At 51.7% G+C, this 27,279-nt stretch overlaps 1 protein-coding gene across 1 annotated transcript in view; it reads right to left on the minus strand.

The window, feature by feature from the left end:
* Positions 1-27,279, minus strand: part of PIK3R5 (phosphoinositide-3-kinase regulatory subunit 5) — a 63,501-nt gene that overhangs the window by 21,123 nt on the left and 15,099 nt on the right. Inside the window, exon 2 of the mRNA XM_075111258.1 lies at positions 6,840-6,949. Coding sequence (XP_074967359.1) covers positions 6,840-6,936 — 97 coding nt within the window. The 5' untranslated portion in view covers positions 6,937-6,949. The remainder of the gene's footprint in view (positions 1-6,839; positions 6,950-27,279) is intronic.

Genomic DNA, 27,279 nt, shown 5'->3' on the forward strand with positions numbered 1-27,279 from the left:
ACACAGACACGTACATGCCATAAACACACCTTTATGCACGTGCCGTAAAAATACCTTTATGCACCTTCTAGGTGTTAAACAGCATGAATTTAAACCAGGGGAGAGGTATGCTGTGGCCCAGCTGGGGGATGGCCAATGCCAAGACAAGCAGAACTGGTGCTCAGGTTGCAAAAACAGCCTTCACTTGTCCCCACCGTGAACAAGCATTTGCTCACCGGGACAGATGCTATGGCTGTGGCTTTATGCCTAACTTTTAGCTGAACAAAACAGGGCAGGAGCCTTCCCCTGTGGGAAAGGCCACCCCCCCCCCCCACCGCCATGTAACTTTTCGCTTTCAATGAATCAACATTTTCCAGCGGAGAAAGATCCTGCTGGAAAGTTTCCAAGGAGCTCAGATGCATTTGCTGTTAATTACAGTTGCAATTTTTAATTTGCCTCCGGTACTCCTGGCGTCGTGCTGGGTTTGCTGACACCCAGAGCGCAACCTTAGATTGTGATATCTCGTCAGTGAGGGCGCAGCCACAGCGACCTGGTAGTTCAGCGATGCTCCGGTTTTCCTTTGAGCCGCTTTCACAAGTCAGTGCAATGGCACAAAGCCACGGCTCTGCCTAGGAGGACTCCAGCAGGTTGCTCAAATAGATCAATGTTGGCCCAGAGAGCAGCATCCACCAGAGAAAGCCCCAGCACCTGTGAGATAGGCAAGAAAGCAACCAGCCCAGGAGAAGCGGTCAGAGCTGCCGGGAGCTTTGCTGACCTCGTCAAGAAGCGGCTGGGATCACGTGGTGCCTTGAAACAACCCATCCTGCTTCGGCCGGGAGGGTTATTTCACCCGAGAGCGCCCAGTCCCGCCGTGGCTGCCCAGGGCCGTGCGGGGCGGGGTCCGCGAGAGCAGCGGAGCCGAGCTGTGTCAGGGTGCGTGGCCAGAAGAGGAGAACGCTGCTTCCTGTGCGACTGTAACCACAAATACAAATAGCCCAGCAAGGCGCAGGCTCTTTCCTTCCTCTCACTTCTAGCGAGGGAGGAGGAAATTGCGGCGGCAGTGGCTCATTGGGTTGTTCCGTGCTGAATGGGGCAGAGGGAGAGATGCTGGGCTGCTTCCCCGGAAAGGAGCTGGGGCAAACGTGCTGTCAATGGGCTGGGGGGACGGGCAGGGCTGCAGGGAAGTGTCATACAAATATAATTTAGACCCGAGGTCTTATGACCCATTTTTTGGTCTGCTGCAGTAGAGCTGAAGCACAAGGATGCAGACAGGTATATTTGAGCAACATTCCTATAAGCAGAATTTCTGTTTAACTCATGGTCATGGCAAGGCACTGGGATTACCCTGGGGTTAAGCCAAATGGTGCTGGGAGGCAGGAGGCTGCCAGGGTCTAAGCTCCTAGATTTGGCAAAGCAGCATTAACCAAAGACACACCAAAACAGCTGTGAGCTAAAATAGTCTCAAGCACAAAGTGGAGCTCGGAAATCCTGGACACAATAAACAAAGGCCACGTGGCAAAGTGAAGTGTCCGGCACCGCTAGGCATCAGTCAGGACAGGGGATCCAGACCTGCATGGGAATTCCCTTCCCTCCACACACACTCCAGGTCATGAGCATCCACTCTCCAACCACTGGGAGCAGAGTTAGTCCCTGCAGCCAGATCCCCTGTAACCAGACTAAAAAGGTTATTCAGGCATGGAGAGTGATGCTCCTAACACGCACAGGTCAGGAACAAAAGCCCCAGGTGACATTAAAAGCAGAAAGGAGCCACCCACCTGCAAGCACCCTGTCCTCTGCAGATGTCCTGCATCTGCCTGGGACACAGCTGGGTACTGCGGTAGCACCCGGGGACTTTTATGAACTGCAGAGCAAGCATTTGGTGTATTCCCAGGCCAGGGAGAGGCTGCAGCCATGTGAGAAACGAACTCCAGAAAGTTTTATTTGCAGCCACTCGTCCATCTCAGTGCACTCGAGCAGCTGCTCTGCTGCTGGTTTGCTGCAATGGTGAATCATGCCACCATGCCAGGACGGGCCACAAATCACAGGGACAATTCAGCAGCAGTGTTTTACAATGGGTCAGAGCAGCACAGAACACAAAGTCCAAACTGGGTTTGTTCCACTGTGCCAGGTACGCTCAAAGCCAGCAGCGCCAGACCACACTGGCACCCTCCCTGTCCCGGTGCGCACGAGGGTAGGATGCGTACCGAGGACACACAGAAAGCTTGAACCAGGCTTCCTCCTGAGCTCTGCACTTGCTCTTTAAGTCCCCAGAAAAAACATTTCTCACTATGAGACGCAAGGGATGACCCAAATTTGCATGGAGCATGCAGCTCGGGGATGCCCTGGGATGTCCCCCAAGGTGAGCAGGGGGATGCTCCCTGCCATCACTGTAAGGAGAGGCTGTGCTCCCTGTTACCCCCTCCCTATCAAGTTGTGCAAGCACTGGAAAGTCGTGTGTTGGTGGGGAAACACTTCACCTCACTCACCTAAACCCATGTCGAGGCAGGGTTTGCAGAGCTCAGGCAGGTGCCTCTTGGCTGAGGGGAGTGGGAAGTAAAATCATGCACACAAGCTACTCAATGCCTTAAAGGAGTGCGGTCCATGAGGGAGCGGCAGGTGGTCTCCAGCTCTGGTGGTGTCGAGATCAGCTTTTAAAGATGCAACTTGTACAGGCAGCACAAACCAGAACTTCACCTTCCAGCCCCTAAATCCTAGGAATTTGTCACAAGAGACACCAGAGACCTCCTAGCAGGACAGCGGGAAGCCCCACAGCTAAAATAACTTCTTACATCCACCCTGCCTTCACACTCATCCTCCACTAAAACAGCAACCCAGCACTCTTTATTTTTTCTTTATACAAGCAGAACGAGTCAGATTTACCTTCCAGCAACACAGGCAGCCCAGAGCACACTGCGGCCCCAGCTGCGGGATGCTGGGGCTGCAACACACGGAGCCGCAGCAGAAGCAGGACTAAGCTGTGCTTATCCCAGCATCCTACTCAGCACACTTAGACTGAGCCCAACATGACGCAGACCCAAAGGAAAATCTCCCTCTGGGAGCGCAAAACCCACAGCAAAGCCTCTGAGCAGGGACCGAGCGCTGGGCAGGGGCTGCACCAAGACCCTCGCATCGGGAGGGTGCTTGGGAGCAGCGCACGCTCTCGCTTTGATCGCTATCGGCATCGACGAAGATACCAGCAGCGAGCTGGGAGCCGGGTGGCAGCGGCCCCGTGGGCGGCCTCGGAAGGATGAGGCTTCGTGATTTCTTTTCTGAGAAGTGCACCGAGACGTCCTCCTCCCAGAGCGGCTCCTTCCTGACCTCAGTGGTTGACATTTCCCCTCCACCACTCTTCATAGGGGGCAACTGTCAAGTCGGAAAAAAAAAGAAATAAAGCAGAAATACCGCATGCCCAAGCTGCCTTCGCCCACAGCACTCGGGCCAGGCATCGGCTCCCGGTGCCGTCAGAAGTGACACAGTTGGACGGGTGAAAAGCATATGCCTCCACTTCCTCCCTCCCCCAGAGCTGCTCCCACCATTTCCACTACGCCCTCACCAGAATAAGGTGGTTTTCTCCAAGGGACTGCCCAGAGGAAGGGCCGACTCTCAGCAGTTCGTAAGCGGGGTGGTTGGAGGTACCCAAAGCGCAGGGGACGGCGGAGCCCCGCAGTCACAGCATCCTCTTGGGTGCACTGCAGAGTCCAACCCTCAGCTCCCACTTCCAAGCAGCTGCTTAGAGTCCCCTGGGCAGGGCACAGTGGCACCTCCGAGGGCTGGAGCCACCCCCGTGCTTCCACCCAGGCCGGGCAGTGATTTGAGCAAGAAAACCCACCACAAGCACAGAGGAATCAGTTCAAAGGTTAAAATTTGCAAGGTTTAGTAACCAGCACACCTTAATTCTTCACTTAGAGCTGGAATTATTTCAGACACTGCATTTCGCTACTTGGTAACTAGCTGGAGGACCCCCAGACCCCACTTCTGGTCATTCCCCATGAGGGTATTTAGATCACTACAATCAAGGAGGATCTTAAGCTTCCCTTTGTTAGAGCTGAGCAGACTGAACTCCCTGGGCATCACATAAGATGTACCATTGAAGGCTCCTCTCCACTGGCTCACCAGTGGCCTTCATCCATCCTCCCTCACCAGCATCCTTCACCCTCTCTGACTTGCAGCCCCGTGGCTGAGACACAACAGCTCCTTCCCACCCCTGGGACCGTTCAGGCACTGGGCACTACAGCCTCCCCAGCAGCTCCCCAGCCTCCAGCCCTTCTCACACCTCCGACTCCCCAGTACAGCATCCCCAGCACTGCCAGACCCAACCCCAGCACTCTTCCTCCTCCCATTTCGCTGTTCACCAGTGAGAAATAAAATATTTCTCTTCCTTTAGCACACTCCATTTTTATTGTCATCTCTCTCCAGCAACATGGAGGAAGGCAAACTCTCTGAAGAGGGTCTCCACAAGGAAAAGGAGTTTGTCTTTCCTAGCACTTTTTTAACAGGGTTTTTTTGTGGGTCAGAGACAATTTTGATTTGGTTTCTCCAATAAACGCTGCAGTTCAGGGAAGATTTTCTGCTTAGACCCGACCAAAGGCTCATCCAGGGTATAAATCTGTGATGGCCAAAGCACTCGCACTTCTCCTCTTTGCTGACTTCACAGACCTCAGCTATTCAGTCACTTACGCAGGGGGAAAACAACACATCAGACGCAATTCCTCACCCACTCCGGAGCAACCTCCTGTAAAATTATCGTGTAAAAATAAAGCATTAAACAATTTAAAATTGAATAAAATTCCAGCAAGGACTCAGCCCAAAAAGCTGCGGCGCGGTGCGTGTTTTTTTGGCGTATGGGAATGGTAAAAAGGAGGGGAAAGTAAATAAATTAGGAAATAGAAGTGATATAAGAAGTTAAGAATGAGAAAGGTGAAGGCTACTGTGCCGTTATGAACAAGATGGAGGGATTCATTGACTCCATGAGGAACAGAGCCCTGCACAGGGCAGCAATAATTAAACTGTTGCTTGTAACATGGGGAAGGCAGAAGAATGTGAAAACACTTTTGCTCTGTTTTTGAAAAGAAATAGGATACACTGTTAAGAGGTGTAGGTATATCTGTGCATTATGTTTTCCTAAACTGTGTATGTTACTGCAGTAACGAAATACTTCCTACTCCGATTACGAGGGGGTAGGATGTGAAAGAGCAGCTCTTCAAAGCAAACACGTTACAGATCAGCGGGGTTGGACAGCCCACATGGAAGGGCACTAAAGGCATCGGCCAAGAAGCGCTGCCCCGGGGGCCATCCAGAAGTGGTACCCTGGGGCCGGGGCACAGCAGAGCTATTAACATCACATCCACGGACGACTGCGGAAACAGGGCTTGTCGGTCACGCTGAAGATTTTTGGCAACAGCACAAATGCTGTTGATGAAAGGGAACCTTCTGATGTGTAAAATGCCTGAGATTCTCCCAGGAATGCCAGGTCATTCTGCCAAACCCCACAAAACCCACATGAAGAGGACTGAAAGCCAGCAGGCGGAGAGATGGGGGGGAACCATTAGAAATGAGGAATCACCAGGCAGCGCAGCTGCCTCCAGCAGAGCCCACCACCACCCAACCCCTGCCCCAGTCTTGTCCCTGCTAATGAGCCGGAAAAATTATGAGGTCCTTTTTTAAAGGCTACCCTTACACAAACACCAGCGCTGAGTGGCTGGGATTAGAGAAGGGCAGAGTTGGAGAGTGACACAGGAATTGATTAATTATAATTACAGGAAGAGGTGAGTTATGCAGTACACAATGAATTGCTTGGCGAGATGGACTCCTTTGGACACGCACTGTAACGGTGCCAAACGCGAGGTCGCGCTTCCAGGAACCAGGAATATAGGTCACACTTCAGGGCCTGTCTCCCAGAACGCGGGGAGACCAAAAGGATCCAGGAGTCCTGGTTGTAGCTGCATGAAACAAGACCCAGGGTGATGCTACAGCCCGGGGAGCTGGCATCGCTCCAGTGGCCGTGAGGAAATGGGCATGGCGAGAGGGATTCTTCAGTATTTGGCAGCAGGTAGGATACCACTTTCATCTCTTTCTTGACTTACAGGTAAATGGAAAAGCAAAGGGGGTTGAAAGAAGATCTGCACAGACAAAAGGAAATCTGGATTTGACGGCCCCCAAAATTCACCTCATTTCTTTCATCCACAAGAGGATTTGGGATTGATTTAGTTGCAGCCTACAAGTGTGAGTATGAGGAAGATAGGTCAAAATGACATTCAAAAATTACTGCTTCTCATTGCTGCTTTGCCGTCACCACCACCATGCCAAATCCCTTTGCAGCCCTCTGAACATGGCTCACATCTTTATGGCCACTGTGGTATCTGATCTAGATTTAAATGAAGTCGATAACAATATCTCCACGCTTACTTCTGACAATGCAGCAGAGATTACACCCGCAGGTTTTGAGGACTACATGCATCAGAGCAGGGCAAGGCTGGCTGATAACACAAAGGAGTCTGTCCTCATGGTGGATGAAGACTCCTCCTCTTTCCAACTCATGCACAGACAACTGGCAAGGCGCATGGCTTCTCTGCTGAGCTTTACCAACGTAAGACCTAGCATGACTTGCTCAGTGTCTTGGTACATCTTTCTGCAACGAGAGGCTCGGGAAGACTGACTAGGTTGGATCCCACCTCTAACTTTGAACATTGGAAGGGAGAAAAGGCCTTCAAGCCTCCAGTAGCACCAGCAGCGCTCTCTCACCCAGGCAGGTCAGCAGATCATGTAGAGACAGAAGAACAGAAGGGTGCCTCCCCTCTCCCATCGAGGCTGTTAGGTGTCAGCCTTGTGGCCAACAAGCTCGTGGTTAACAGGTCACTTACCAGCCCATCTGCTGGAGACAGCATCCCTGCTAAGCCCGTGCAGACATCTTTCCAGTGCGTGGTAGATCCTGTCCTCTGTGCACGTGGTGTGCTGCATTTTAATTCATCTCCTAAAGAGAGAGAAAGAAGAAAGTTAGTACACTGGGCCCTTAGTTAAGTGCAAGGAAGAGAGCGCTCCAACACCTTAACTGCAGCACAGACAAGATGCTACTCGTGAAACGGCACCACATTACTGCCTCCTATCACCCTTTCCAACCCCAAAGCCAACGATGCATCCCACTCTGCTAGCTGTCGTCTTCCCCTCTGCTCCCGCAATCCCTCCCAACCATGGCAAGAAAAGGAGGCGCACACATCCACAACCCGATCACGAGCGGCTGTGGAGCCAAGGCACCCTCCCTCTGACCTGCTGCAGGCATATCTGCCTTCTCACAACTTCCGTCTGCGGGACAGATCAAGTCTCACTCATGTGCTTGTGGCAAGGAGGTAATCTTGGGTTAGCCTCCATCAAAGATAATACTGCAAGAGATTACAGCTGCAGCACCTTGCAACAGGTTGATTGGAATCATAGAACAGCCCTGGAAGGAAGAGGCTGGAAGGAATCTTAAAAGATCATCTGTTCCAACCTGGGAAAAGCGAGGGCAGAGCCCAAGCCCCCACTCCTTATGTTAGGCATGGACTGTTCTTGAAACCCTAGTGTTCACTAGCGATGGTCACAAACCCACTTCCAAGTGCTAACCTTGTACTGGCCAGGTACAGCCTTGTACTGTCACCTGGCTGCCACACAGCCAACATGAAGAAAAGGTCCCCATGCCCTTGTGGCAATGCAGGAAAATTCAGAGGGGACGTCATTTCCAACGTCCAAGGTCATTGCGAAACTGCGGATTGCGTGCCCGGCTGCAAACTTTTCACAACGCGGCTCCGCGCATCTCACCTCTCCTCTGAGGCTCAGGGTGCAAACCTAAACCCTGGGCTGGCAGAGGCTGTGCTATGGGGAGGAAGATTTTATCCCACTCCGTTCCTACACATCTGTCTGGGACACCGTGAAAATAAAAGCAAGTTGCCCAGAAGGCTGAATTCTCAGATCTGCCCCGACTATGAGCAATCAAAGAGGTGCCGGGGAAGAGAGTCCCTCCTCCCCTGTAGTGCCAGCCCTGGTGTTCAGAGGGACACTGGGGCAAGTGCCTCCCCTCTCCCAAGGCACAGAGGAGGGTTCATCCCACTGATTCTTTGCCTCTTGCAACACAAATGCACAAAATGAATCCAGGAAGAACTAAAACCTGCCAATACTACAAAGCGCACCTGCCAAGGAGGCCTTTGCTTTCATCCCAGACAGCACGTTCCTGTACCTACACTCATGCAGCTCCCAACACTACCTCAAAACGCTCAATTCTTTGCTTATTTGGTCAACGTTTGATGCTCAGTATTCAGTGGTGGCTGCGCCCATCACAGCTCCCCACCTCCACCCTGGCAGGAGCAAAAGCTGCTGTGATCTCAGCAGAGGTTCCACCCGGTCCCTCCTGCTTGGTGCACTCAGCATGGCCACTTCCACCCACACTTAATTCCCCCAAAAGGGCTCAGTAAAGCCATGCCCAGCTTCTGGGGCTCCCCGAGAGCCAAGGGAGCGGCGAAGCCGGCTCCTGCCCCACCGCTCAGTCCTTCCTACACTGGAGAGAAGCCACCAACAGCTCCAAACAGTTGAAAGGAAAAAAAAGCCATACAACAAGGAACCACTGACCTGCCAAATGCAAGCTCTCTCCTTTACCCCAAAGAGGCTCATGGGCTCCTGCCTCTCATGTCCCACTGCCACAGCCTGTTATTACAGTCTTCACCAAAAGTCTTGTCCATCCACGGCGGACACCCGAGAAACGCTCCGCCACAGCGCCGAAGACTGAATGAGCGGGGAATCTGCACATCAGCACCTTAGTCATGACTTGTGGCAAGAGGAAAGCAGTGACTAAGAGCACAGCATGACTCATAAGCACCCTTTACAACACCCAGCTCACAAAAATACACCTCCCTGCACGTCGTCGGCTTGCTTTAGGGCACAGCTCGGTCCTCAGAGGGGAGCACGCTCCGGACTATACACTCGGGGAGAGCCTCGCACCAGCCCAGCCACCCTTTCCCGATGCCTCTCACATCCCAGCACAGAACAGGCAGGGAATTTAAGGACAAAATATGACAAAGTTATTACCATAACTTTCAAATCATAAAACACAGAGTCCTTGTGGTTTTTTTTCCTGGTGTGCTACAGACCACACATGAATCTAAACCTCCTCTCCCAAGGCAGTGCTTATGGAAGCATCTTTCATGGGAGACGACTCAAGTTCGTCCACCACAACCAAGCAGGAACTTTTCAACCTCTTCTACTGTTTATTCTCCAAACTCTCCCTTCCTTCCCACCCACACTGAGCAAAATGACAAGGCAGGGACAGTTCTGGAGGACATAATCAGACTTTCCAAGGAGCTCTCTTAAGCAACTCAAGAGCACTAAAAAAACAAGTGTTGAAGTCAAGGTTTTCAATGAATGCTTTGCAATGGTTTATGAGGGTGTTGAGCAACTCTGCTAAAAAAGAATTCTGTGCCTTCCTCTCCTCCCTCCAGCTGGACTCCCGCTAGCAGAGCCGCTAAACCAAGAGCTGCTTTGGCAAAACCGCAAGGTGCAAGGTATTGGGAGCAGGTGAAAGGGACTGCGCAAGTCGCTGTGCAGGGAACTGTCTGTGGTCATGTTTCACAACACAAACAGCAAACGCTGTGAGCGGTCATGCGCCAGAACCCTGCAGGGACACCCTCGTCACTGAGGCTGATGGCTGCCCTGCACATTTCCAAGCAGAGCAACATGTTGCAAAAGATGGGGGTTTCCCTGCCTTCTCCCCAGATGTCAGAAACACTTTCAAGAGAGCACAACAACCACCCAGGGAAGACAGAAGGGTTTTGATGGACCAATTGAGACAAAACAGCAGGGAGGATAACAAGAGACCTTCCAGCATCAGACTGTCACAAACGTCCAGACACCAGCTCTGCAGGCAATGCAACACAGCACCCACACGGCTGTTCAGCCCCTATGGGAAGCATCGAGAGATTCTGCTCCCAGGAGGCAGGAACAGAGCGGACACCACAGCTTGTCAGGAACATCCTCAGGCAACAGCTGAGTATCGCTCTAGGACAAGGCATTAACTACCTCCCTTCAGAGAGCATACTGAGTATGGAAAAGCGTGGCCAGATCAACCACCACTCCTGCTCTGCACAGTCTTAGCAAGAGCCGAGCAAAGCAAGCAGAAAGGCTTTATCCCACCACACTTCACTCATGCATCAGACCCCAGCCCTACAAAATCAAGCTTTGGGACTTCAAGCCCTGGATGTTCTCTAAGATGAGATTGGTTTTCCTTCTCCAGTAACTTTTTGCCTTAAAAGCAGCCTCCAAATGCTGTGCAAACCATACAGTTACCATTTAAAAGGCAGAGAAGCCAACCTTTGGAAAAGTTAAGCAATTTTTCTGCTGTCCCACAGCGACTTGTGGCCCAGCTGGGAGCAGAAGGAAAGTCTTCAGCTGTCCAGGCATGCTCCTTACCCTCCATGTCATCCTCCTGCCACCTGCAGTATCAGCACGGTCAGAAAGGACTGGACTTCTTTCAAGAAGATAGCTAGATCTCACCTAGGTAGAGTCCCCATCGCCTCACACCACTCTGGTCCATACATGTAGCTGCCCAACCAAGATAAACATCTACTGTTGCACATCCCAACACCTTCCTCTCTGTCTCTCCCATGCAGGATGGCCGCCCGCCATCAGCAGGGTGCGTCTGCAGACCGCCCTGATGGAGGTGGCAAGAGGAACCGACAGAGATCGAGAGGGGAACCGGGAACCCGGGAACCACAACCGCATCGATCTGGGCGCGGGGAGGTGGCCGGCTCCCAAACAGCTCCAGGACGAGGCAGGCAGAAAGCAAGGCTTGCTCGCATTACCGTTACATCATGCAGGTAGCGGCATGGCACTCTCAGCCACAGCAGTGACAACGTTTGAGCCCGTTTGGCTTTAAGAATCCCATGTCCTGAAGGAAGCTAATTTGCCTCGGGTCTTTGTCTTGTTTTTGACAAATGGCCAACAATTAGCAATGTCATGGGCATGGGGCATGGCGTTGCTCAGAAGGCCTCCACAGAAGGCCTGATTCCCCAAAAGGCACCTGACAATTTTCTAACAAGATAAAAAAATAATGGTTAAATTGAGTGAGAAAAGGCACAGCACACCAAAGCTCAGTTAGGAAATTGTCTTAAGAGTATTTGTGAAATTGTCCCAGCACTGTGCATGGATGCAAGATTTTGGAGAATTTCTGTCTGAGAGTGCTTAGTTAGAAGTCTTCATTTATCTCTGTCACAGTTAAAAAGGTGGTCAGATAAATTATAATGTTCCTGTTAACTAACATCAAACAGGTAAACATTTATCCCTTGGTAGGAAGCAGGAGTTTGCTGATCATGGTTTTTAGATTGTCAGTTGTCCTGCTTTGATGCACAAGATATTTGCAAAAATCCCAAAGTTTTCAATGAATATGAAAAAAATACCACCAACACAAAAGAATATCTTTTCTTGCTGGGCTGTGAAACCCGAGGCCGTGGGGGGCCCTCAGGGTGTCACAGCTCCATGACAGGGGCTTTCCACTCAGCTGGGACAGACTGCGGTTCCCCCACTTGCCTTCACTGCCCTGGGACCTTTCCCTTTCACGGCTTTTCTCCTGCTCGGTATCAGGGCAAAGGAGAACACCTCAACTCCTTCACGCCCAGGATGACCCTGTCCCCAGAGCAGAAGGTCCCTCCGCACAAAGCAGGCAAGTCGAGGAGATGACTGTGGCCATGAGCAGTTCCCACATGGCCGGGACAGGGCACATGAGAAGCCAAATCGGGAGTCAGATGGACTTTTCTGCAAAGAGAAGCACTTTTATTCCATTAAGGTCCACATGAGTCCTATCTTCAACATCCAAAGGACTTCTCTGATCTCCTCCCGTAGTGGTGGAGCTCAGGACAACCACCATTAGATGGGAACAGAGGGAAAGAGCTCAAAGATCAAATCCAAAGTTGGTGTTCCCAAACAAAGCAGTGCAGGGAATTAGACCACCCCCTCCCGGGTCAGTGGCCTCCCCTGATCCAAAGAGCAGGGCAAATCCCTGCCCACCCACCCCAGACAGCTCCATCGAGATGCCCTGGGGAGGCACCACCTGCCCCGCTAACCACCATCCTGCCCGGCTCTAATCCACTCCTCCCAAGAGAGGAAACCCAGGCAGCCATGTAATAAACTGAGGTTTACCCTTCCATAATAGCAAATCCCAGCAGCATCTCCTCAAGATGCCCGTGGTCAGGAAAGGACTTGGCTGAAAGTCCTCTAACATCCCAGAGGGGACCCTGCAGCAGGGAAGCAAGGCACCGCTCCACCAGCACCAGAGAAAGCCCCCGGGTACCTTCACAGCAGGATAACGCCCTTTCCTGCCCCAATTGTTTTGAGGCTGCTGGCTGAGCGTCTCAGGCAGGAAATGGAAGAGGAAAAACAAGCCCCTTCGCCCACAGGATCAGCTTGTGAACACGCTGCCCAGGTTTGCTGGCAATCACAACGGGTGGAGGGACACAGGCTGCCTCGCAGAGATGCTAACTCACAGGTTAGTGCGAGGAGGTGGCTCAGCACTTGGCTTGCTGCTGTGGTAGGGCTTGGGGCACTGGGGAGAAAAGAGCAAGAAGCCAGATGAGGCTAAAGGAAAAAGGAGCTTGGGCTGATGCTATAGTAGAAGGAAAACCACTTAACTGGGAGTTAAAGCAAACAGATTCTAACCACAGCTTTTTTTCAGAGTAAGATACTCACACCAGCACCCCAGCAAGGTCATCATCTCCCTTGAGCTACACCTCAGCTTTCTGTCTCTTCCCTTTCATCCTCAAAAAGGGCAGCGAGCCACAGGCAGCACAGGAGCTTTGGGACATCCCCATTTGCATCCCCATTGCAGCAGAGGAGGTGGATACGCAGCTGTGCCACGCAGGGGAACAAGTGCACGTGTGGTACCTGCGCCTCCAGTGAAAGTGTCTGTTTTTCTTAGATTAACAGAAGAAATCTTGGGGTTTAACTATCCTTAGCTTGCAAGATTTTACTGCCTCCTCTACACTCCATACAGCAGCCAAGGATAGAAATTCAGAGGCAAGAGGGAGCAGCTGGAGGAAGACTTTGTAGAAATTGGGGCAACAAGAGGAGGAACCTGCAATTTTTAAGATTCAAACTTCAGCCTTCGTGTGTTTACTACTCAAGTAAGTGCTCTGCAAAGAGCAGGGAGATGAAGGTGATAAGATGTTCGTTCAAACCACACAAAGGCGGCGTATCAAAAGATCCAGGAGGCAACTGGTTTGACAAATATCCTTTCAGGGCGCTCACAGAGGATGGTGTACCATCCAGACACCCCAGCACCACGCGACTTCCTTATAAGGCCTCAGGTTCCTATCCCACTGAGCAAGGACAAAAGTTGCTCTTACCCCAAGGAGGAACCACGAGTGACCTTCGCTCCTTGGACTGCAACTCTTCACCTCCAGGGAGTCTCCACTCCCCAAACCAACAGAGGAACGGGCAGCAGAGAAGTAACACAGAATTTTTTCCAAAACCTAGCTGGCAAAACCCAGACCAAGCCTCTACTGGGGTTGGCTGTAGAACAACTGACCACAACTGACCAAAACCAACCACTGATGAGGCCACAGAGGGCAAACGTGAGAAACCTGCTTAGGTGTCAGCGCCTACATCTCTGCAGATCCCCCCATACCCCTACTCACCCACCCAAGCCGTGTCGGCTTGCTGAGACCATCACCACTACTGCTGCCAAGTAGTGGTACAGGCTTGAGAGCAAGGGATAGGACTGAAAAATTTGTCATTAAGGCTGATTTCTGGAGAGATCAGTCACGGCAGCAGCTGAGCACCCTGCAGGACTGCCCCTTTTTATCATCTATAAAGTGAGGAGCCAAATTACTTGGAACAGGACAGATTACAAATGTCAACCACAGCAAGGGCCTCATGATGCTATCTGCTGAACTTACACATAGCAAAATACAACCAACAGGCACACAAAAACACAAAGAGATGTTATCCCCCTCTGCTATCTCCCTCCTTTTCCTGGCTTGTGGAGGGATGAAAGGAAGACTCCTGGAGAAATTAATGCGTTATGGCCTAGACAAGTGGTCTGTGCAGTGGGTGGGGAACTGGCTGACAGGCCGCACCCAAAGGGTGGTGGTAAATAGCTCTTTCTCAAACTGGCAACCTGCCACTAGTGGAGTCCCCCAGGGATCGATATTGGGCCCAATGTTATTCAACATCTTTATAAGTGATCTGGATAACGGGATGAAATGTAGCCTGATGAAGTTTGCAGATGACACCAAGTTAAGTGGGGAAGCAGACACTGCAGAAGGGAGAGCTGCTCTGCAGGGAGATCTGGATAGGCTGGAAGAGTGGGCCAACAGGAACCTTACGGAGTTCAACAAGAAGTGTAAGGTCTTGCACCTGGGAAAACATAATCCAGGAGTGCAGCCCAGACTGGGATCCACCTGGCTGGAGAGCAGCTCTGTGGAAAGGGACCTGGGGGTCCTGGTGGACAGAAAGCTCAACATGAGCCAACAGTGGCTGCTGCGGCCAAGAAGGCCAACAGGGTGCTGGGCTGCATCAAAAAGGGCATCGCCAGCAGAGAGAAGTCATCATCCCGCTCTACTCAGCGCTGGTCAGGCCACCCCTGGAGTGCTGTGTCCAGTTCTGGTCCCCGCTGTACAAAAAGGATGTGGCCAGGCTGGAAGGGGCCCAGAGAAGGGCCACCAGGATGATCCAAGGACTGGGAAGCTGCTGTACAAGGCTAGGCTGGGAGAGCTGGGTTTGTTCAGCCTTGAGAAAAGGAGGCTCAGAGGGGATCTCATCCCCACGTACCAGCACTTAAGGGGCAGCTACAGAGAAGATGGAGACTCCCTTTTTACACGGAGTCCCATGGAGACAACGCAGGGGATGGACACAAGTTGCTCTTGGGGAGATTCCGGTTGGACACGAGAGGGAAATTTTTCACAGTGAGGACAGTCACCACTGGAATAATCTCCCCAGGGAAGGGGTTGGCTCGGCCACGTTGGGCACCTTCAAGAGTCGTCTGGACAGGGTGCTGGGCCGTCTTGTCTAGGCTGTGCTCTGCCTAGAAAGGTTGGGCTAGACGATCCCTGAGGTCCCTTCCAACCTGTGATTCTGTGAAGAGGGCACCAGAAATTAAGCATCTTCTTCCAGATCGTAAAGGAGAATCTGAAACAAAAAGCTGTAATTTAATGCTGTTTGTGCAAGCCCCGCTCAATCGCCTTGTACCACCTAGTTTGACAGTGGGCACAGGAGAGGCGTAAAGGCATGTGGACATCTCATTCATGCTCTGCTCCAAGGTGGGACATGAAGACCTCAGTGATGGGTCTCTGAGCAAGGCACACCCAGAGCAGGACTTAGGGGGTAAACAAATCACACAGGCTGTTGGAAAGGGGCAGCAGGACAGGATCACCCAGCACAGGGCTGGAAAGGCAGCCTAAGGGGTGAACAAATGCAATGGGGGCCAACACCGTGAATATTTGCTGCTTCAGGGTACCAATGAATGAACCAGAGCAGAAACAGCTCCAAGGAGCAGTGCAGATTCTGGGGTTTGGTGGTGAGGATCCACGATACAAGTGTGCAGGAAGCAACACGTGCCCAGGAGAAGTCATCCAGACAGAAAGGCACCGAGTGGCACACTCGTGAAAAAGACATTGAGACCAAGGTGGATTTTAAGAAGACCAAAACCACCAAAAGGTCAATTGGGCTTTGGTTTGAACCAGCAACACAGGAAAGCATTTGGCCTCCTGGACACACAGGGTGTCCGGGGGCTTCAGCAATCCCATCGATATGCAAAACTACAGCCAGGACTGAGCCACCCTGCTCATCACTGGCAAACTCCACATTCAAGGTGCCCAGCTACAGGGATGCGAATCCGCTGGGAAGGATGGGACTGTCCGCTGGGAGATACACCAGCCACTGATGCAACTTATTTCTTGAACTGCTCTGGAAGGAAAACTTTCACAGCAATTAGCCCCCTACTCCAGGATGGCTGGAGCAGCACACAGAGAAAGTCTTAACGTAACAGATGAGCAACAAGCCATTATATGAACTGGCAACCTTAAAATTGCTGTGGGATTTGCACATAATGCAGGACTCTGAGCAACCTGAAGTTTTGGAAGTGAAATGGGAAAAAGGGGTTTAGGCAGTGATTTCTTCCTAAAGCAGAAGATAAAACTGATGGCACAAGACAAAAACCTGTTTCTGGAAAAACAACAGCATCCGTGCCTACAGGGTAACCATGCTAAGGGGCATTACTTCAGTACAGGAACGGCACCGGTCATCCCTACATGCTAACAGTAGGAGATTACGATCTGGTTTATTAGTGGTAAATGCTGTCTCAGGAAGAAGAGAGGGACCACCCTGGCAGCTCCCTTGAGATAAAGGCCTTCAGTGCACAGCAGCACTACAGGTCTTGAGTCCTCCTCGAGCAGCAGGGCAATGTTGTCTTGCTGAACTGCACAGCCTCATTTACACCAGAAAACGTGAGAACTGGAAAGCTTACTAAGAGGCAGAGAGAGATCGCTCCTTGTTCTCACTGTGTCTGAGAACCGGGCTGAATTAGAGACTCCCACCACAGAGCAGGGAAAGCACCTAACGTGCAAAAGCAGTTTCGGAGTCCTTTTTATATCAAACAGCACCTACAGAAGGTAACACAAATGGGGCAAAGCAGCACCCAGGTTTTATGTCCAGGTTTGGCAGCCTGCTCCCCTCCGCGGGCCGGTCGGACAGTCCCACAGCGGGCACGGCAGGTCTGGCGGGGCTGGGGGCTGGGGGGTTCTTTGCAGCGGTGCAGGAAGGGGGGGCTCAGCCCAGCCCAAGAAATCGAAACATGAGATGTGATTCATCTCCCCAAACCGCCGACAGCTAAGTTGAGACACCTCTTTGTCAAATACTTACCTGGGACTGCTCAGCTTGTGCCAAAGGGTATCTAAGATGGTCACTTGTGTCCTGCCAGGACATGCCTGCCCCTCTCCACTAAATGCAAGGCGATAGCTCCAGTGCAGTCACCCATGGCTATGCAGAGCTGGACTGGAGAAGCCCAGCCATGGTCTTAGATCATGAGATGCTTCTTTGCAGAAAGAAGTCCATATTAATTCACAACACACATTCACAAAAGAAAACTCTCTGTGGGAGGGCACAGTGGTGGCCATCATCTAGTCCACAGCCAGGGCACAGAGAGCATCCCTAAGCAGCAGACTAGACAGTTTGAAAGTTAAGTCTCACCTAACAACTGTAGGTCACTTCTGCGGCTGCTCCATCTGTCAGGCTGGTGACCACAGACACAGCATACCAGCATGCAGCAGAAAGAAGTGTCTGTGGTCAGAAGGGAAAGGTCTCCAGCTTAGAAAAGAGCTTAAAAACATACTGCAGCTGAAGATGGGGCATCGACCAAGCTGTGGGCGAGAAAAAAAACATCCAGGAAAGGCAAAAGTAAGGGAAACTGCGCTATCTTCCTGTAATAAGCAGCCTCTGGTCGTCAATTTTGTGTCTAGTACTTTGCCTGCAACAGCAAACCCACCAAGAAAGCATCTAAGGTGTCATACAGCAGCTAAAACCTGGAGATACAGAGCACTGCGCGCCCCAGGGCTGTGCTGGGGCAAAGCTGCAGGAAGGGGAACCAAGGGGGACTAGAAATTACCAATCCAGGTAGGGACTCTCCATAACACAGGGCACGATTACCTTTTTATTGCTCAGCATGACTTTCCCAGCCTGGCACCACAAGCCACACTGATGCTTTGCTCCCAGGGAAGGGCAAACGCCCTGAAGGGGGGGAGGAATGCAGCGGGCTGCAAGGCAGGAGCAAGACCTGGGGGAGGGTGAGAAAGGGAGAGGGGAACAGAACAACCACGAACCTCCGCACACACATGTGATGTCAGAGCCGGCAGCGCTCAGCATCACGTAGCCCCGAGCAACAGCACCCAGAAAAAAAAAAAAGAAAGAAATACCACGGCCCGTGCATAGAAAGCAGGACTGCTGCGGTCACGGGAAGCAGGTTACCCAGGGTGCAGGTCTGCACGGACGCCGCAGCTCTGCCGCGCGAGCAACACCTCTCCGCAGAGCCGCAGGAGGAGGAGAGGCTTCCGGAGTGACTGGGGATAAATATTTTGAACCTCCGTGAAGCAGGGCAACTGGGTTTTGGGTTCTAGATCCCACTGTACCAGCGCTTTTCAGTGGTAATCACAAGTGGTTTATCACTCCAGCTCCCTCCGGTACAGCTTTGCTCTGTTCAGCTGGCACTAAGTACCCCCAGCTCAGGGGATCAGAAGACAAAGCCACCAGGAAGCTGAGAAATGCCTAAGACATGTCAGCTCCACACAAACACCTCCATCCAAGCTGCGAATGGGAATTATTTAATGGGATTCCCCAAATTCCATCCCCAAGATTACCTGCATCAGCAGCCAGAGCTTAACGCTAATGCTTGTGAGACGAACGCACTGTGAACTCCAAAAAAATAAAACCAAGAGCTGCAAACAAAGAGCAAACCGCTCTTTGCTTCAGAGACTCAGAGACAGAGGCTCCACAGTAGGAAAAAAACCTAAAAATATCAGAAGCAAGGTCCTAATGGACCTTAGCTGCCTTTTGCTCTGGGATCTGCCATCCTTGAGCTGCTAAAGTCTCAGACGTGTTTTACAGCATCAAGAGCAGGACTCGCACCACTCACTGGCAGCCAGCACATGCTCCAGGCGTCAGGTCCCGGCTGTCAGGGAGCTTTGCCGTGTCCCACCTGCAGGTCAGCACGTGCGGTGCCTTAGGACCAGCCCCGATGATAAAGGAGATGCTGCTTTAGGGTCAAGTTTTCAGAACAGTGTGCAACAAAAGCAAGAAATTAAATCACAGTAGGAACAAAAACAGGGCTGCAAGAAACTTAGCGAAAAGAACAAAATAACTAGAGAAACTGTTTCGAGGCAAATAAATTACTCAGTGAATAGGACCGGATTTCGGCAAAATGCATCTGCTTGGAGGGTGCGCAAGGCGAGAACTGGAGAGAAGGGGGTCTCGAGGACTCAGAACGAAACCTTTCAACTCATCATTTCGAAACAGTGTTTGCACTCATCTGACTGTGATTCAAAAAGTAAAAATCAAGCCAGAAAAAAAAGAAACTCCTCATTTCTGATCAAATGAGACATTTTCCTCAACACACCAATGTTTATATTCACGTTGCAATAAGCAAGCCCCCACCAAACCGGCTCTCCCTAGGACCAGTATCGCACCAGTTTTCAGCGACACTGCCTAGGAAAACTGGCACCCAGGCTGGGACCTGCCACCAAGGGCGCTTCTGTGCTGGTTCACCCATCCTCGGCATCGCCGAGGCAGCCGTAATCCTGAGCCCTGACTGCGCTCCTGCGCCTTGAGATCTCACGGGCCATTGCTGATCAATTCTTCCCCCACGGTGCAAATGCTTGTGGCTTCCTCAGAGCTGGGGCAAGGCATTAACCCCATGGCATGGGCAGGTGAAATGTCTTGCCGAGGCCAGAGCGGCGACCGTGGGGCATCCTGACAGAGCAGCTCCAAGGAGGAGAACGAGCTGCTCAGCTCAAATCCTGACAAATTTTTTTTGTGAATGGAAAAGCTTTTCAATCCTTTTCCAGCTGGTTTCCCTGCTGGGAAGAGACAACGGGGAGAGCCGGGCTCCCCCGAGCCCCACCGCTGACTTGCCAGATGGTTGAGAGCAGGAAGGAGCTCAGCTCAGCGCCAGCAGCACCAGAGTATTGTTTATCTACTGGTTCCTGTTTTTAGTTTTGTCTCTGTTTTCTTTCTTTGTTCTAAAATTGTATACCTGGTCTGAATGACATGGGGATTGCTTTGAAGTAAGAACCAGCCCAACGCTTCATGCTGTTGTATTTTCTTATCTAATAGAAAAACAGAGGCCTCAACCCCAAAGCAAACCATGAGCAGATTAACCCCCACACCCTTTCTTTTAAAGCTGAACCGGAGCAGAGATTAACGGCACTCGGGAGCCCCTGGTATGAAGGCACGCCCCGTGCATGTCCGATCCTCCCAAATCTGGGGCTGTCAGCACGGATACATTTTCTGGGATGAAGCAGCGCTGCCACAGGCTCTCCGTACTGGAAGACCAGTTCAAGTGATGATGGGATTTGTCACCAGCATCTATTTGGGAGTAGGGAGCCGATCAGCAAACTGTTATCCAAGTGTGTCCTCATTGCAAGAGGTAACTACAGTGGCGCTGCTGGAGCTGCCGCGGGGTCTGCTACTGGTGGGCTCCCAAATTGTCCCACGGTCCCACTTGCCAGGGTTTCCTCTGAGTCTCGGGCACAAGGCTGATGCGAATGGGCTTCATCGGGAGGATGCTGCTAGCTAAGACCTCTCGGTCGTGCCCCTCATGGGCTCATCACTGGGGTCCTTCTCTCACCAAGGCAAAGGGACAAAGTGGCCAAAGAGGTAGCCCACGGGCAGCTTGGAGAATTGATGCTCCTTAGTTTTGGGTCCCGGCAGACCAGAAAAAGCCCTTTAGCACCAGGAGACAGCATCCTTGAAGGACATGGGGATACTGATGCAACGGGCTCCCCCTTGCTTCCCCCACATTCCCATTGCAGCGCTGACATCCTTGGGCAGAGCCAGCCACATTCTCCCCGCCCAGAGGACTCGGAGGAGGGCTTGGAGCCTGTTTTGGGCTGGCCCAGCGTGGGGCTGAGGCTGACCGCACCCTGCGACAGCAGCAGCTCTCAGCTACTGAAAGAACAAGCCCTCGCAGCCCCAAGCCACAAGCACAGATGGGAACGAGTTACACTCCAGCTGCAGCTCACAAACACACATCCTGCCTCTTGCCAAGGAGGGGCCAGGTTATAACAAGCTGTATTTTTAGCAAACCAGGACCAAGCCCCAAAAACCCATGGTGGCCCAATGGCACTCTTCTCCATGCAGTAGTCCCAGCCTGGATCTGAAGACTCTGACCTTGGTTTCAAGCCTGCAGGTCCCCCCACTTCCATCTGCATCCTCACGGTATAGGTACCAGCCTCAAAATTCTCCCTTCACATCATATCCTCCTCCATTCCCACCTCCATGCCCGGTGGTCCCCATAGCCCTGCTCGCCACAGCCCGCGCCCAGAACAGCCTCCAATCGGGGTGATGTGGCAGAGCCCTGCAAGGGGCACAGGTCTGGGCAGAGCCCCTCCGATGGGACGTTGGACACATCCCACTTTATTAGAGAGCTGCAGAAAGAGAAAACAGTCCTAAGGCTTGAGCGACTTTTACAGTTTACATTTACAGTTGCCAGGCTGTCCTTGAAAACCCATGTGTCACTGCCCTAAAGCTGAAACACTTGATTCCCAAAGCCCACATTAGCACCAGCTCCCCCCATTAGCCATGATCTTTGGGAATTATTCACCTTCCATTCCCTCAGCACCAAACTTGGGCATTATTTAATGCCCTTATCCTCAAATCACTCCTCTGAGGAAGAAAATGCACTACCATGCATGCAGTGACAGGGAACTGAGGCTGATGGAGAAAGGCAAAGTGACTTTGCCCAGGTCACCCAGGAAGACTACGGCAGGACAAGGGCCACACCAGTATCCTGACAGTACCTTAAACCCAGAGCATTTCACCCTCAGAGCTGCTGTAAAACCCTCTCACCATATTCATTCCGTGCTTTTCTTGGCTTTTCCATGCTTTTTATTTCATCTGCAACACTCACAGCTCGGGTCACACCTGAATTTAGCTAGTCACTCAGGGACTGTTTCTTATTTCTGAGATAGCTGGTCTTTTTTGAAAAGAATTTATATAAAATAAAAAAAAAAGAAAGAGCCCAGGTTCAGCAAAGCCAGGCCTCTGCTCTGCCAGCCCACGGCTTTGGGAGGCTCGGAGCAGACGTGTGGGGTCCCCACCCCAGCACTCCCATGCCAGCAGCAACCTATTCCCCTTCCCTCCTACCTCCAAGGAGACTTCAAATTGTTTCTTTGCTTTTAACTTCAAAACGTTAACTCAAAATTACTGTGAGGTTATTTTGACATACAGAGTCCCAGCTTGTGTCTCACATCTGCCAGCTCTCGGCTCACCCCCGGGAGGGATCAAAAGAGGTAGGAACTGATCGGGTGACCTCCCCGGGAAGCCCACCTCCCTTTGGGAATTGCTCCACTCTCCAAATTAACTGGGGAGGTGTAAAGACCTGTCTAATTAGCTGGCCTGACCCCCGCTGCCTTTAGCAGAAAGACCAATTAGCCCCTAGCAGCGGTCCTTGATAGATAAACAATTTCTGCTTTTCTGGGAGGGCAACTCTCATGTGGGTTGAGTGCGAATTGCTTTTGGTCACAGCTTTCTGACATTTTGCGGCTATTTCTGCTCTCCTCCCCCAGCTCTTTGCCTACAAAACTCCTTCCAGTAACTGCAGCAGTTCTCTGTCTCTACACAGTTACCGTTTCTACAAGCACGAGCGGTGCTAGCCCCGAATCACCATGGGGTTTTGCTCCTTGTATCAGCCAAGGCACAACCCAGCCCACTTAGAAATGAGTTAGCAGGCAGGGTAACGAGCTTAGAGCATCCGTCGCTGGTTTTGCCTGTAGCCGCCCTCTGATTCCTTATTGCCCCAGGGGCAAAGCGGCCCCAGGAGCAGAGGGATGCAACACCAAAGCCAGCCCTTTCCTTGGGGCAGCAATGCCTGACCACACAGGCAGCCCGCTGGCGTTTGTCTATTAAAGCTGGCACCAGCCCTAGGTTTCAAACATTGCCGAATATCCTCCTCCCTTCAGAGCCTTTAAATAGTTGTCTCCCATTGGACACAACACAATAAAAGTCAACACGGATAGTCGCTTTAGGAAGCCTGTGCTAAAAGCACTGACCTCCTCCCCACGAGCACAGGGTTTGCAGCACATCACCCCACTGCTCCCAGCCAGTGTCAAGGGGTACAACGCCCAGGAAAGGAGGGCCAGACCCTCTCAGGTCCAACGGCACCAGGCGATGGGGCAGCCCCTGCAGTGGGCATGGTCTGGAGCAGCCACAGGTCTGCGCTGAGCCTCCATCGCTGCGGGCTGTGCCCAGGAGAGGGGCAGCATCACCTTCCTGGGACATTTCACGGCATGCAGCACCCCTTCTAGACCAGCCACTTCAAATCTACCTGGGTCAAATACTCACCTGAATGCAGGCAAAGGGACTTTGAGTCCTCGCCTCCATGTCCCCTTTAAAGGGAAAGTCATGGTGACCTTGAGGAATAGGAGACCAAAGCAGAGCCACCCCCTGTACATCTGCAGGACTGGAGGAGGACAAGGCAGCAAGACACATCTATCAGCCTTTTTGCATCACCTCATCCAGTCACGGGCAAGTCATTAATTTTAGTTTTAGATGTTTATACCAACAAATGAAGTGCCCTATACACAAGGAGCTTAACGACCGCCCAGTTTAGCACTGCCACTCTTCCCCTGGAGCCAATCCCCTCTTCTTGACCCCAAGGCAGGCCGAGTGACCCCCACTTTGGTCTCTCGATGTCCGAGTTGCCCATTTGTAAATGGGATGACAGCAACAGCACCACATCAACATCACTAGCATCCACCAGCATCCACAGGGTGCCCCAGCATCCTGGGACTGGGTTCCCAGGTTGCAAGAGAAGACAAGACCCCCAACACTCGCCTCCAGCCCAGACTGCTGAGCTGGAGCTGAGAAAAAGACAGTGTTGTCTAGTGGTTACAAAGGGAACCGAAAGTCCACAATAGAAACCACGAGCTCCAGTGCCATGGCATGGTGAGTGACCTCTCTGTGCCTCAGTTTCCTCCTCCAAAAGCAGAGGCAGGGGCTCCTGCTGCAGCCTGCTTCGTTAGCCACTGGCTGCAAAGCAGCGGCAGATAAAGGTGAAAGCATAGTTTTCTTTCATCCTCATATTTTTATTTCCTCATGTAGCTTCACAATCCCATTTATAACCCTGGCAGGTAAGGCTGGCAGAGCAGGACGTGTCAAAAGCATATTTATAATACATAAGGACATACTAACATTTCACAGAGGTTATTTCTAACCCACAAGAACCACTTGCCTTAACCGAGATATCCTGCCAGGGGCACCTCAAGAGCAGAATAGCCAGATACCCACCCTCAAACTTTTCAAGCAGTAAAACAACGACACACAATCAGAAGCACTCAGGCAGTGGCAAATTGCAGAAATAAAGCTACGCATGAGAAAAAACATGTGTTCTCAATGGCAGTGCACACAGGGGAGCCGTGCATTCGACTGCTAGTACCAGAACTGCCCTTGGAGGTGGTTTTTTTTAAAACCCAAATTCCTAGGAAACAAAATACAGAACTGCCTTGCCCAAACTATTGCAGCAGCAGCAACCACTCAGCTCAGTAAATCTAATTAATGAGCCAGGAAAAGTGTCATTCGTTTGCTAACTATTTCGCCCAGGGTTGCCAAATAGACAGATAAAGGATTTAACTGGGGCCTATTCCAGCCAAAGGAGCTGGGAACCTGGCAGAGATTGCAGAAGATTAGAGAAGGCTGAAAAGAAAAAGAGGGGAGGGGATAAAAAAAAAAAAAAAGAATCAAAATAGATTAGCACTTTCAAAATGCAAGCATGTAAATCAGCTTACGTTTTATATAATGCCACCCTTGTGAGCGTCTGGCCGTGGGTCTGATTACGGCACCACACAGCAGCGCACAAGAAGTCTCAGCTGAGCTAAGTTTTATTTGGGCTCAGGAATCTCATGCTACCAACTCCCTCACAAAAACAGCAGTTTTGTTTTTACCAGCTTTGTATATTCTTACAGGAAGGCAATTAGGGGAAACCTGGGAACAGAGGAAGATTCATAACTGCAATTAAGGCTTCAAAGTACTTATTCTCAAGCGCGGCCGTTAAAGTTAGAGCTGCAGAAGAAAGAAAGAAAAAGCCTTTGAAACATCGAGCTTTCAGATACTCCCTCCAAGGCTGGAAGAACTTCTCACTCCCATAACAGCTCATCACCTGGCGGACAAGGAGCTCACGCCAAAGGGGACCCAAGCAGGAGCGGCTCGGGGCTGCCCGCTCCCCTGCCGGCACCTCCCCAGGGGTGCGTGGATGCTGGCAGGAGGCAGGCACACACGGCATCTGCATTTACCGCCTGCTTTTGGTTTTCGGAAAAAAAGTTCAGTTCTGTATACATGAAACTTCTCTGTTCCCCACTGAAAATTCTGGTGTCAAACAACGCCTTTGCTTCATCTCTTTGATTTTCTTAACTCCTAGTACCACTCCTAAACCATTGCAGCATCCTTGGCAAGGACAGGCTGGCTTTGCAGATGAGGCTGCCTGCTGGGAGACAAGAGATTTGGGTTTAAATCTACCGTCAGAGTGATCCAACATTTGTCACTTAGTGCTACAAGCCCATGATCCTTCATAATATCACAAATAAAGACATCCTCTTAGAAGTTCAGCAGCTTCAGGAATAATCTGGATGCTAAGAAACAGTGTCTTAAACAGTCCAAATAGCCGCGTTTGCATCACGGCAGAGCTGCTCTGCTTGTCGGCAACCTAACATGCACCACAGCAGCTCGATAGCCCGACACAAACACTGCTGCGGCTACGCCGTGGGAAATCCGGCCCTGCAGACACACCTACAGCAACGCTTGCTTGGACTTCACTGCCACAGTGGGATGGAGGTGGCTTCTCTGGTTTCACTTTGCCTTTCAAAGACAAAAGCTCCAGTTCAGGCTGAGGAGATACTCTCCGTGCTGGAGTTCACCCACACCCTCTCAGACAGAAAGCTGCAGCCGCTTGTCATGGCTTGAGATTCACAGCCCAACCAAGCAACAGAAGCTGAACCACAGTTTCTCATATTAGCAACCCAGAGACAGGCAAAACCTGAAAATACTTTATGATCTGCCCAAATATAATATGTTTTGCCCACAGCCTGGGCTTGGCCATTTCAGCATGCAGCGGAATGGCCCTACTCATTCAGTCCTCCTGCAGCAGCTGATCTAGATCAGGGCCTTTTGCACGTTGGAAGATGTCAATGATACACACAGGACTGGCCAGATGCTTCTAACTAGGGCTACATTTTACATCTGGGGTGTGTATATACATATATATTCCATAATCCAATATCTAGTCCTCCTCTTGCAGAAAGCTCAGGCAGGGGCAGCACAATTTACAAGAATAACACATCTGCACTAGGACATCTTGCAGCCCGGCACCATCAGTTATGGATTGCCCCCCTTCACATCCCTTGTCGACAGAAACAGTGGTGGCAGCCTGTGCTATGGCCCCAAACACACGGACTCACTGCTCCAATGTGCCTCGGTAGGAAAAAGGGTTGAAAAGAGCTGAGAGAAGAAAAAGTAACTCACCCAAGGTGTCAGGGCAAGCCCCTGGCAGATCTGGGAGGAGACCACGGGGCTCCTGCACCAGCTGTAGCGCTGGGCTCACAACCGCTCCGCTCTGCCTGTTCTCCCTGCCAACGCTCACAGACACTTCCCTCATGACGGCACCTCCTCTCTAGACAACACTCCCAACACCAGCTTTACTTCCAGCCCCTCCCAACCTCACCCTCTAAATAGACCCAGGGCATCATGCTCCAGCAGACAGCGGAGCTGGGGTGAAAGGTGCCAAGGCTGCTCTCCTCGGTGGGGATGCACGCTCTTCCCTCCACCCGCCGCACCAAAGCCCCTGGAGCTGCAGCAGCAGCAATGCCTGCGCCCAGCGCAGTCCGGTGGAGGAAAGATCTGCAATGGCTTTACATGGGACCTGGGAGTACACAGAGGCAAAATGACTTACCCTCAGCCATCTTCACCCACAGCGTGCCCTTAACCACATCTGCTTTCCCCCTTGTGTCCACACCTACTCTCCCCCATGGTCTCGCACAGCCCATCAGCTGCCTTATGCCACAGCCGAGCCGTTCTCCAGGATTTTGCCGGTGAGGGTCAGGGTCTACTGCAGGACCTGCCGCGTGACCTTGAAAAGTCATTTGTGTATCTGGAAACGTATTTGCTCTAGGTATTTTTTTGCATAAGCTACTTTCCCTGTGGTGTTTGTGCCCTACCGCTGAGCACGTAGGACTCAGTTATCAAATGAGGTCAAAGAAAATTCCAGCCAAAACCCCGGCAGCCTCAGTCCCTCCCCAGCAGCAGCCACTGTGAAGAGCCAACAGCATCCCAAACAAGCACAGCCTGGGCTTGGACAACAGCTCTCCCTCTCTGGCAGCATGAGACAAGCCATCAGAGAAAGTGGGAATAATCCTGTGGGATTAAGCAACCTGCCACGAGCAGGGCTGACACCTAAGACAACACACGGGCAAGCAAGGACACTGACTGCTAGCTCCCAAGGGCAGAAGAACTGGAGAAGACAACTCTCCGGAGCAGCAGCCCACCCATCCTCTGCCTCTCGTTACGCACTGGGTAGACTTCCCGTCTGAAGAGGAA

This window comes from Phalacrocorax aristotelis, chromosome 16 (genome assembly GCF_949628215.1).
Source record: "Phalacrocorax aristotelis chromosome 16, bGulAri2.1, whole genome shotgun sequence".
NCBI classification, from domain to species: Eukaryota; Metazoa; Chordata; class Aves; order Suliformes; family Phalacrocoracidae; genus Phalacrocorax; species Phalacrocorax aristotelis.